Here is a 12,693-nt window from a genome sequence, read left to right as displayed (position 1 = left end):
CATAAAGCATGCAGTATGGTATTTTTTTTCTCTCTAAGTACTGAGAAGTTCAAACCATACACCTTGTAGCAGTTTTATTTTAAATCTGTGTAAGTTTAGATCAGAACTTTCAATTTTAAAGACGAATTTGTGATACAGAAGAGCAGGTTCAGCTTCCAAAACCAGCAAAGGAAACATAAAGATAACAAAGCAACGAATGGTCAGACAGAAGACTTCTGAACAACCTGTGAAAATAACAAATATTTGGATTAGGTGCCCTCCTTCCCTGTCTTTTCATGAGAATTTTTAGCTTTGAAATCCGTGTTCTAGAAATCAGTGACTCCTTTGCTGAAGTTGGAATTCTTGGAGACTGGAAAGCTTAGATTTTTTTTTATCTTTTTTTTTTAAATGAAATATAATTATCAAGAATATTTTAACATCCCACAGGTAGGAAGTTACCGCAGACATTGAAACATAGCCATTTTTGAAGTGGCAGAAACCTTTGATGAGGAAGTGATGTCCACACACTCCTGTTTGTGCAGTCGTTTCCTCACGTATGCGTAGTTGGAATCTGAAAATGAGTTAAAGGCAATCTGTTTTCATGGAAATACTAACTACTGTAGTGCCAAGGAATTTCACTTAGTAATAATGTATTGAGTACGTTGCACTTCACAAAGAGATTTGTCTGTTATATGTTCTTTTTATTTTTAAGTGCTGATGGAAAAGTTTATGGTGTTAAAGTGTCCATTTTAACATAGAGTGCTTCTTTTTGTACTCTCTTAAGCATGCATATGCAGATGTTGGAACTCTGGAAGATTACTCAGCACAGTGAATTTTATTAGGTTTTCCTATGCATTCCAAAGAAGTCGTGATGCACAACTGAAGTGGAGCTTAATGCAGTCAAAATCATTGTTCTGGCATTTGAAAAAACACCGTGAATATTGGGAAAGCTTGAAATTGGTTCTTTGTCACAGCCTTTGGTTTTCACATGTTCTGTGAACTTGGCAGCTTTATATATTTGAGGTCTAAAGATAGGTTTCTTAGTTAATGTGAGATTACTTTTGATTGTAGACTTGTTAATTTTCTATATTGTGGTTCAGTGAAGATTTACTTAGGGCAATATTGTATTTGCAGCAGTGTTACATTTCATCTACATTATGACAAAATAAAGATTTGTACTTTTTTTGTACTTGGCATCTACTTCAGCCTACAGTGTAGCACTAGGACCAAAATCAGTGCATTTTGTGGCTACTTCATATTTTAAATTTTGTCAGTCACGTATCTGGCTTTTTTACTGTAATGAAGTGGCAGTGCTGAAAAGCACCAGTATTTGATTTAATGCAAGAAAAAAGAGTGACAGTTTAATGTTAATGCATTTTTGTGTACTGAAAGATGCATGACCTTATTTTGTGTGCGTTGTATAAACTATAACTGAGTGTCCCCAGTTAATGTTGCAGTTCAGTTTTGTTATAGTTAGAAGTACACTGTATTGAAATCTCACAGAGCATCTTGTTTTTGTGCATCCACACATGCCAATAAGTGAATCATGGTGCCTTTCCCAAGCCTTGTATGAACAGGACTGGGGTAAGGGCTTTCTTTTCTTACATCAAACATTGGGTGCTTGATCTGGGCTCTAAAAGTAAATTCTGTGCTTCTCAGGCAATGGCAGTTCATTAACTGGAAGCAACCACAAATGTTACCGAATGCTTTTCAAATTATGTAGATTATTTGTATTTTCACTTAACAATAATATTGTTAGAATTAGTGAATTTATTGCTAAGCTGAAGTTTGTTGTTCCTCAATTCTTGGCACAAGTCATCTCTGACTTCTCAGAATGCAGTTAATTGATGAGTTTATATTCTGTGAAGTAAAATAAGCAAGCAGGTTTTAGAAAGTGAATTCCTATTTCTTTGCTGCTTTCTGCAGATGACTTCCTTTGCAAGATTAATTAGTTTGTGCTTTGTAAATTTCTATGGAGATTAAAAAAGCCTCGACTCTGTGTTGAGAATCCTGCATAGCTGCTCAAACCAACTGTAGGAAATTAATTCAACCTTCATTTCTCAAGGAGCTTTTTGACAAGATGCCTGCTCTCAGCCTTCAGTAAGAAAATGTAAACAGCTTTTGCCAAATCTGTTCTGTGCTTTGTGCACGATTTCCAGCAGTAGATGGCACTACAGCTGAAGGTAATACATGTTTGCAGTACCGACCAGGGTAACCAAGACGCCTTCACAATACTGACTCGTGTTACACAGGGCAGCAGGGGCAAGGAGGGGAGAGCTGGAACTGATACTTAGGAGTAGTATATGTGAAGCAGTTAACTTTCTGGTGCACGTCAGTTTTGCAACCTGGCGCTTCTTAGACTGTGCTCAGGCTCTGTTTGATTTTATATCAAAAATATCTGTTGGTCTGCTTTGGTCACATGAATGAGTTCTTGTAAGACTTGTCTGATGCTTCATTGGTGTGTTTGTTAGCACTTCTGTTTTGCCAGTGAGCCTTAATGAGACCAATATCTTAGATAGAAGGATCTTTTCTCACATTAGCTGTGCTGGTTCAGAAGAGCAGTGGCAGTGTCCTTACTTTACTCTTGGCATTCTGTATAGATGTACTTGGATAAAAACACAGGCTTCTTATTCCAAGCTTTTATCCACTATTAAAAGCTTCAATAGATTAGAAAAATAATAGTAATAATAGTAATTTAGACTGTGTTCTCCCTCCCTGGTGTTAGCCCTCTACTGGTTTGAAATTCGCTTGTGTTATGCTACACTGGAATAACTACTCTGATTTAAAACGTACTGTTTTGCTAAAGTCCTAAAAGTGCCTGAGATGCATATAATTTAACTTTTACAGAACCGTGTGTGTTTGTGAAGTGTTGCTTTTTGGTGCTTTCATACCCCCTTGACGTTTCATCCAGCAGCTCTGCCTAGTGTTTGCATTAGCATCCTGCTTGCAGTTATGGCAGTGCAGCTGTCATCCTGCATGTTGCTCAGCTTTCACTTACCAGCAGGTCAATCTTAGTGCAAATTTGATTCTTCTGTTTACTGAGTTTGTGGGTGGTGACAAATGCATTAGATTTCCTTTCTCGGAAGGAAAAGATTTCTTAAATGAAATTAAGATTTTGTTACTCATAGCAAGAATCAGAAAATGAAACAGTGAAATGTCTTAAAATCTGTTAGATGCAGGTTTTCTTTTCCAAACTGTATTTAGTAGAAGTATAGGCTGATTTGGCTGTCTCTGTGTGCTTTGGCTAGGGCTAAGGGAAGAGGAGAGCAGTCACTGCCAGTCTCCAGATGCAGTGGTGCAGCCTGCATTCATGGTTTGGGGCACAGGAGGAAGGAGTGGAGTCCTGCTGGCCCTGGGTGGCAAATGCCCCAGTGGGGATGATGAAGAACGTGCTTGGAAAACAAGTGGCTGCCTCATTAGGAGCTATAGGCCTTGTGCATGCTGGCTTTATACTTTATACTGTTTTGCTCTTTGACGTAATCTCTTAGATTTTTGTAAAGAGTTCTTGAAGTACTTTGTAAGGAGGTATGGAAGTAGAATGAGGAATGAAAAACTGGATATGATTATGTGGTTTGGTACTGTCATGGTCAATAGCAGACCTGTTAACATCCTAGGACATAATTGTTGCTGTGAGAAGTCAGTGAAAGGCTTCCTTGCAAAACAGTTGGAAAAGGTCAGAAATTGGATGAATGCAATTTTATGGACTTAAGTAACTTGGAAATGTATTTGTGGCATTGGCTCAACAGGCACAGTTTGTTAAGAAAGACTGGTTTCAAGTGTTATCAGAACATTTTTAATGGAGATGGTAATTTGCTTCTCTAATTCATGCCTGAATATTATTAAGTGTGGTTAACTGTGTTTGTTTCACAAAAAAGGATGACAGTAACTGTTATGAATGCCTACTAAGCAACGGTGTATCAAGGAAACAAGGGATGTGTGTTTTTTAGAATTAAGTTTAGAATTAAGTGGAAGAAAGGAGAGCATACTAAATAACATCTGAAAAAGTGATTTTATGTTTGTTCCAGACTAATATCCAACTAGTCCAAGTTTTTTGTGCTCTGCTAAATTACAAATGATACTGGTACTATGATCACAGATTTTTATAAAGGTATTTTGCCAAAGTTAGTTTATGTAAAGAGAGTACCGTGCTGTCCTGAGACTGAATTTTCCTTTGACATGCAGCAGAGGCTTCTCTGCTTATGCCCTTTTTTTATGCCAGGAAAAGGGACTTCCCTGGTAGTGAATACTTCCTAGTCTTGTGTAAATCTGTAGAGGTTCTGCTGTCAGTTTCAACGAGGGATTCGGATATTGAAACTGGTGTTGAAAAATCATAACAAAGCAGCTCCCATTCAGGAACTCAAGAATCGATTTGCTTTCTTTCTGTATTCAAATGATCACCTCAGAAGTGAATGAAACAGGCTAGAATATCTGTTATCGTAAGAAGCAGCTGTGAGAGATGATTGCTTCCAATCTAAGTTGTGTTTCAGCAGACTTGTGTCTGTCATTACTTCTGCTTGTGTTCTTTGAAACACGTTACGAATATTCAAGTTCTTTTGAGAACAAATGCTAATATTTTTTCCTTAGATTTTTTTTTTTTTACAGTTTATAGAAGCACAAGGCAATCTTCACGAACCCACATTTTTCCAGTGTCCCTTCTGATTGTGTTTGTAGCAGTTTGTATTGAAGATAGGCAGTGAAAAGATGAAATTAGCAAAGCCCATCTCTACACAGTATTAAAGAGAAGGTTGTCAGGGTTATGCTGTGGGAAAGGAACAATTCTTTGGTAAATAAATTACAATGCCATTGTACTTGAGTATTTTGTTCAGGAAGAGTTCTTTCATGATTTAGTAAAAAGTGAGAAAATTATTCATGGCTTATGGTTGGAAAAAGAGCCATAGTTTTACTTGTGTGGTTTATATACCTTTTAAGGATTTTAGGGGAAGAAGTAGAAATCCAAAAGCAACCAAGGCATTCACAGCCATTTATCAGTTTTTTCCTTTCTAGATAATAAACTCATGAGAATTCTTGATGAATTCATAAGCTCACAAATTTATTTTTTTTTCATGTTTTTTTTTTTTTAAATCTCTCCAGCTTTTGAAGAGCTTGAGAAGGCTCTGAGTATGGCCCAAAGAACAGAAGAAGCCCGGAAAAAATTACAGGCAGAAATGGATGAAAAAATCAAAGCAGTAGAAAAGGCAAGTGAGGAAGAGAGGGTAAATCTTCAGCAAGAGTTGACCAGAGTAAAGCAAGAGGTGGTTGAGATTATGAAGGTAAAAGCTGAAACTCACTTTTGTTGTTGTTTTTTAATCTAATCGTTAAATAACAAATAAGTTATAGCTGTAAAATGCATATAATATATCAGAGCATTATTATAAAATTCTAGCTATTTGTAACATTGGAGAAAAATTAATCTCTGCAATTAAAGATTTACATAACGTGTAAACTGAAATAGAAAACTTGTATGTATATTTTTTCACTGACACTTTAAAATCAGTATGTTACTCATTGTAAAATGAACCATATTGCAGTTAGTGGTTAATAAAAGTATTCACTAGAAGTACACTTGAGACTTTGAAGAGAGATGATAAGGATATGTTCCAGTATTTAGTACAGATGAAGAAATTAATGTCAGTGAACTCACACACATCTCCGCCAGGATTCTAAGTTCTAATGCTGAGTACTTCCAATGATTACCCTGGCCAGTACATGTAAAAGTTTAAGAACTTGTTGCCAACTGTTAATCAGTACTTAAGAATAGCTAAAATCTGCTTGATCAAAGCAAATTTTATTCAGCTAGTTTTAAATACATACTTCACATCTTGCTAAGCTGTACATAGCAGTTCTTGTCTTGACGTTTGTTGTGTTACTGATTTTCCACTGATGCTTTGGGAGAATGATTTACTTACATAATGTTATTCATAGGCAAAGCATCTATGTAAGCTGTAGATGGCTGTTTAAGGAGAGGTCAGGTGATGATTCTCTTCTGGCTCATGAAATAATGGGAATAGAGGGAAAGTCGCAGACAGAAGCTTCTGTTCCAATTTGTTGTTACATCTGAACTAAAATTGAAAACACGGAGTTCACCTTTGTAGAAGAATCTTTTGAAAATGTGATATTTCTTTTATGAGAACTATGGAAGACTTTAAGTTTGAAAATAACATCTGACAGGACTTTTTACTAGGAAGTGCCTCAAATAATTGTTAGTTACTAAAAGGAAGCAAATACTTTTGGTTTCCTCTCTCTGCACTGTATTTCTTATTGGGAAATAATACAAAGTGTTTTGTTAATTAATTAGGTTTTTTATGACATTTGATTCCCAGAAGTCTTCAGAAGATCGTGTTGCTGAGCTGGAAAAATTACATAAAAAAGAAATGGCTACCAAAGATCAGGAGCTAAATGAGAGATTGCAGGCCCAAGAAAGAGAGTTCCAGGAGAAGATGAAGGCAGCTCTTGTAAGCATTCCATAAAATGTGTAGAAAGACATTTCTCTAAGTGTGAGGTGGGTACTAGAAGTCTTAAATCTGAGCCATTCCACAATGGGAGTCCTTTAGCACTCAGATATGAGTGCCCTCCAAAAGTCCAGGAGCTCAGAGACTTCAGAGCATGAAAGATAAGCAGCTACAATGATCCAGACCAAGTTAAAGAATATGAGTCACTGTTGGTAATCACTGACAGCTGCATGTTCTGTGAAAAATTATTACTGTTTTTTTTTCTTAACTCTCTTTGTTAGACTGTTTTTTTTAATTTCTACCTCTGGGTTAGTGGAGATTGGCCAAAGCAACTAGAGAAAAAGAGGTACAAAGAATGAAGTTGTTAAACAAAAAGCATTGACATTCATGATGTCTGGTTAGGTTATGTTGTCAGAGAAGCACATTTGCAGTGGTTGATCTCTGATAGAAAAAATCCTTGTCAGTCTTTGCTGTTTTCTGTGATCTGTAATCCACTTCAGCTCATTGTGCAGTTTCACTTATCAACTAGGTATTCTTTTGTGCTCTTCTTTGATGGCTGGTGACTAGAACAGAGGATGTTAACTGTTCCTTCCTGAGTGTAGTCTTCTATTTGTTTCTAAGATTACTTTTTAATTATAATAGATAAAAATCTTTTAGCAGAATCAACAGGGGACAGATGTTTGTTCCCCAGAGGTGTTACTCACAATTAATAATGGTGACCAAACAAAAATGAAATGCTTAAGTTGAATTGTTTCTCGTGCATTTAAAAATAAAAAAGTGGAAGGCAAATGGTTGCCAAGTAAAGAAAATGGAAATGATCTGTAATAATCTGTTTTCACAGAAGTACACACCATGTGTTTGTATGTAGAGGAAATATATGTGATTACTATGTGATTCCTACTATCTTGTTTGTAAATTTCTTACTATACTGTTTTTGAAGGTGTGGGCCATCTTTATAGTGTATTGTCTTATTCATTTTGGTACAGGAGAAAAATCAGAGTGAGTGTTTAAAAACCCTTCAAGAGCAAGAGCAACAGGAATCCCTAGCCTTAGAAGAACTAGAGCTGCAAAAGAAAGCAATACAGTCAGAATGTGACAAAAAACTTGAGGAGATGCATCAGGAAGTAGAGACTTTTAGAACTGTGAGTAAACATTACAGAAAAGTAAACATTTTCTAAGAATGCCTTTCAGAATATTTGTGACTTTGACAAGTTTACGAATAATGTAGATGTTATTTGATCAGGTTTGGTTTAATTACACAGTGTAATGGTAGTGACCAAAATGTTATGTATTACCAAAGTAAGCTGCAGCTTGTACTTTTCTTTTTTTTTTTACAAGATCTGATTTCAAAATAGAGCAATCCATTCACTTTGTATCATGGTACAAATTCGTATCCATCAGCACAGGTTTTATGTGTGTGGTGCAGGAGAACAGTGCTTTATCAGTTTAATTTATGGGTGGACACTTACAAAGATGCTTAAGTAGTAAAAATTTGCTTAGTTTTTTGAAGTGTCTTTTGATTTTTGTCACAGGAGAGTTTGCATTTTCTCCTAAAGGAAGATTGCATTTTATTCAACCACTCCCAAACTTAAAGTTGTGAATTTTGCCTATGGAGTAGTTTCATCTTTACAGCAGCAATGATATAAGAGGTGGAATTAAGATAAAACTAGTATGTAGGTATAAAGCCCAACAGCCCTTGTAGAGTCAAGAAACCTTTAATCTAGTTCTGTTTGTTCTTAAACAAATAACATTGTTCTTTTATACATTGCGTGAATTAATTTGTTTGAGTTATTTATTTCCAAGTTTTTATTTTGTCTGTTTTCACTGCAGTGGAATAGAACTTCTTTTTTCCATTAGCTAACTCACTTAATTTAATGGAAGCGAGGTTGATAACAAACTAGATAAATTAAATAAAACTGTGTTTTCTAACAGAGAATTCTTGAATTGGAGAGCTCTCTTGAAAAGTACTCACAAGATGACAGGAAGCGTTCAGAGGAATTAAGCACTTTGATGGAATCTGAAAAAATGCAACATAACAAGAAAGTGAGTGATATAGTTGAAAAACACAAGGAGGAATTGGAGAACGTGAAGCAGCAGCAGGAAAAGCTTTGGACAGAAAAACTTCAAATTTTACATCAGCAACATGTAATTGAGGTAGAAAAAATGAGAGAGAAGCAAGAACAAGAAATAGATACGATACTGAAAGAGAAAGAAACGGTTTTCCGTACACATATAGAAGAGATGAATGAAAAAACATTAGAAAAACTTGACGTGAAACAAACAGAATTAGAAACGTTGTCATCTGAGCTATCCGAAGCACTGAAAGTACGTCAGGATTTAGAACAAGAGCTCTCAGAAGTGAAAAGTAAATTGGGTGAAGCAAAGCAAGAATTTGAAGGGAAGTTGGAAGCAGAGAGGAATCAACACAAAGAAGAGGTTGAAGTTATGTTAAAAGAGCATGAGATGTCTATTCAGGGAGTCGAGAAGGTACTGAAGGAGGAACTGAACCAAATGAAGCAATCATTGGAGGAGAAGGAGAGACTGCTGGAGGAAACAAAAGCACGTGAGCAAGAACTAAAGGAATCTGCACAAAGATCTGAAGCTGAACTTGTCCAAGTGTCTGCAAGGCTAGTGGAGGCTTCACTATCCCAGCAGAGTACTTCTAACGAGCAGGCAAAGCAATATGAAGAGGAATTAGCAAAGCTCCAGCAACAGCTGATGGACCTGAAAGGGGAAAAATTGGAACTTAGTGAGCAGTTAGTAAGAACTGAATCCCAGCTGAATGAAGTCAAGAAGGAGTTAGAATTGTACACCTCTCAGGTACATGACCTGAAGCAGCATTTGCAAGAGCAAAGCGATGAAAATACCCAGAAAGTAACATCTCTAACACAACAGTATGAATCTCAACTGTGGGATCTACAAGAAGAGGCTGATAAGGCAAAGCAAAGTCTAACTGAGAGGGAAAATGACATCGAACATGTGAGGAAAGTACAGAATGAACAAGTGGAAGAGCTTAAACAGAAACTGTTAGCTGCAGAGGAGAGAATTAGTACTTTACAAGGAGACTATGAAAACAAGCTAAAGCGTCAGGAAAACAAAATGGAGAAAATGAAGCAGAAATCAAAAGATATGCAGGAAGCCTTCAAAAAGAAACTCGCTGAGCAAGAATCTAAGCTAAAGAAAGAGCTTGAAAATAAGCAATTGGAGTTCAGTCAGAAAGAGAGTGAATTCAATGCTAAAATACTGGAAATGGCACATGCCAGCTCAGCTGGAATCAATGATGCTGTGTCAAAACTGGAATCTAATCAGAAAGAGCAACTGGAGAGTCTTGCTGAGGCTCATAAGAGGGAGTTGGAAGAAATTAGCCGAAGTTGGGAAAAGAAACTCAATCAGCAGGCAGAAGAGCTCCGGGAAAAACATGAAATGGAACTGCAAGAGAAAGAGCAGGAACTTGGAGATCTAAAAGAGAAACTTGCCACCTGCAGTGCTGAAAAGGAGGACTCAAGGACAGAAATAACCCAACTGAAGGAGGAGCAGGTCAAGAGGAACGAGACCCTGAAGCAATTGCAAGAAGAACTAAAACAGTCCTTAGCTCAGATGAGTGCTCTGTCAAATAGTGAGAGCGGCCTAAAAGCGCAGCTCCAAAAGCTGGAGGGTGATCTTAGTCAGTCCCTGAAAGAGAAATTAGGACTTCAGGAGCAGATCAGTAGGCAGAAAGCAATTGAAGAGAAGGACAAAGCCAGAATTACTGAGCTGGCTGATAAGCTGAAAGCCCTGGAGGAGAAACTCCAAACGATGCAGTCTTCTCACAATAAGGATCGTGAAAATTATGAGAAAAAAATCGAGGCTTTTCAGCTACAAGAAACTGAGATTAAGGAGCTTGCAGCGCAATTAGATGCTTATTGGAAGAGTGCTGAAGTTCTATTGCAAACAAAAAGCAATGAATTAATTGAAAAATGTAATGAAAAAATTGGCATAGTAACATGCAAAATTGCAGATTGTGAGCGCCAAACTACAAAAGTTAAAGAAGCGGTAATTGTTAAAATGAATAAGTCAGTGCAGCAGCTGCAAGAGAAGGACAATGTAATAAAGTCCATGAGGGCTGATATTGAAGGTCTTGTAACAGAAAAGGAACAATTGCAAAAAGAGGGAGGGCATCAGAAGCAAGCAGCCACAGAAAAAGAAACTTGCATAACACAGCTCAGGAAGGAGTTATCAGAAAATATCAATGCTGTCACCTCGATGAGAGAGGAACTCCGGGAAAAAGAATCAGAGATCTCAACTCTCAACAAAACAATAAATGAGCTTAATGTTAGACTTGAAAGCACGGTAAGCTTAACAGAGAAGGAAGCAGCCATCTCTCTATTAAGCACTCAACATCAAGAGGAGCGGTTGCAGTTGTTAAACCAGGTACAGGAGTTATCATCCAGTATTGAGGTACTGAGGCAAGAAAAAGCGTCAGCTCTTGAGCAGGTAGATCATTGTACAGCCAAGCTGTCAGAATGGAAGACAAAAGCACAAACGAGGTTTACACAAAATCATGAAACTATTAAAGATTTGCAGAGCAAACTTGAGGTAAGCAATACCCACGCCACTAAAAAAGATGAAGAGCTAAACAAGCTGAAGGAGGAGCTGGCTCAGCAAGGCAAGGATCTGGATGGTTTAAAGAGTGCTCTGGAAGAAAAGGAAAACAGGATAGAAAAACAAGAAAGTGAGTTAACTGCAGAGTTAAAAATCCAAGTAGCAAGAGTTGCTGAATTGGAAGAACACATTGCTCAGAAAACTTCAGAAAATGATTCCTTGATGGAGGAACTTAGGAGGTATAATGAACAAAAAGACATGGAGCAAAAAGAGGTAGCTTGGCAACTCCAGCAGGCAGAGAAGGTTGCTTTTGAAAAAGACAATAGATTTAAGGAGGCTGAAGAAAAAGTGCTCAATCTTGAAAAGGAAATAGGTTCTCTGAAAGCTGAATGTGAAGCAAAAGAGAGAGAATTTGATCAAATGAAATCAGCGATACTTAAAAGCAAAGAGGAAGAACTAAAAGAGTTAGAAGAGAGACTGAATGCAGAGAACAGCACAAAGTTGGCAGATCTGAAAAAGAAGGCAGAGCAAAAAATTGGTTCTATTAAAAAGCAATTGATGTCTCAAATGGAAGAAAAGGAACAGCAATTAAAACAAGATAGAGAAAATCAGGTAAGACATTTGGAACAAAAAGTGCAGGAAAGAGAGGCCAAAATTGAATCCCTGGAAGAAAAGATGAAGTCAACAAGAGATTCCATGGAATTAGAGAGAGAAATGCAGCAAAAAATAGAGAGTGCTAAGGCTGCTATAGAGCAAGAAAAAAATGAAATACTTAAGAGTGTCCAACAGACACACGAAGAGAAAATAAACAAGTTACAGAAGGACTTGATAGAGAAAAACAAGTTGTTGCAGAAGTATGAAAGCGAACGTGAAGGTGTAGACTCTCTTCTAGAACTGCAAAAGAAACAGGAAGAGCTCCTTAAAAAGTTGGAGTGTGCTGAGAAGAGACAGAGAGAGGAGCAGAGTGTGACTGAAAGCCTCAGGGAAGAGCTTGAAGAGCAGGCTAAAAAATACTCCTTGCTGGTGGATGAGCATGCTCGGTGTGGTGGTGATTTAGCAAGTAGTAGGGAAGAACTGAAAGCTAAAGAACAAAAAAATTTGGATATGGAGAATACAATTGGAGATTTCCAGAGAAAAATGCAGGAAAAAGATGCGGTCAGTCACTCTTTAGAACAGAAGGTGAGAGAATTGGAAGATAATCTAGCTAAGGTAAATGAAGAGCACAAGAGAGAGATGGAAGATAGAAGTTTGAAATATGAAGAAAACCTAAAAAGTTTACAGCAGCAGCTGGAAGAAAGAAATGACCGCTTGAAAGCTTCTGAAGCAAATGCTGAAGAAAAGACTAAATCTGCTTTGGAGCTGCAGAAGTTACTGGGTGACATGCAGAACCAGCAGAAGGACTTGCAAGCTAAACTGGAGGAGACTGACAGGGAGAAACAGAAACTACGTAAGGATGTAAACAGTCTTCAGAAAGACCTGCGTACTCTGCGAAAAGAACATCAACAGGAGCTTGACATAGTTAAGAAGGAATCCTTTGAAGAAATGGAGCAGAAAATCAGGTAAATTCTTCATTCCCAGTCTGGTTAACATCTCCTTTATTTTTAACCACTTAAACCTTAAGAAGACCTTTTTATAGCTTGATTCTTAACAATGAAATGATGACTGGTATTTTGCTGTTTTTTTT

The 12,693-nt window shown here is 37.2% G+C and overlaps 1 protein-coding gene across 5 annotated transcripts in view; it reads left to right on the top strand.

Annotated features, from left to right (window-relative positions):
• Positions 1-12,693, top strand: part of GOLGA4 (golgin A4) — a 59,966-nt gene that overhangs the window by 27,805 nt on the left and 19,468 nt on the right. For all 5 annotated transcript variants that reach the window (XM_085226643.1, XM_085226642.1, XM_085226641.1 and 2 more), the window contains 4 exons: positions 5,071-5,249; positions 6,300-6,431; positions 7,415-7,570; positions 8,361-12,568. In XM_085226643.1, coding sequence (XP_085082769.1) covers positions 5,071-5,249; positions 6,300-6,431; positions 7,415-7,570; positions 8,361-12,568 — 4,675 coding nt within the window. The remainder of the gene's footprint in view (positions 1-5,070; positions 5,250-6,299; positions 6,432-7,414; positions 7,571-8,360; positions 12,569-12,693) is intronic.

The sequence above is a fragment of the Meleagris gallopavo genome, chromosome 6 (assembly GCF_905368555.1).
Source record: "Meleagris gallopavo chromosome 6, MGAL_WU_HG_1.1, whole genome shotgun sequence".
In the NCBI taxonomy this organism is placed as follows: domain Eukaryota; kingdom Metazoa; phylum Chordata; class Aves; order Galliformes; family Phasianidae; genus Meleagris; species Meleagris gallopavo.
The sequence above is the reverse complement of the archived record's forward strand: the minus strand, read 5'-3'. Positions and strand labels throughout refer to the sequence as shown.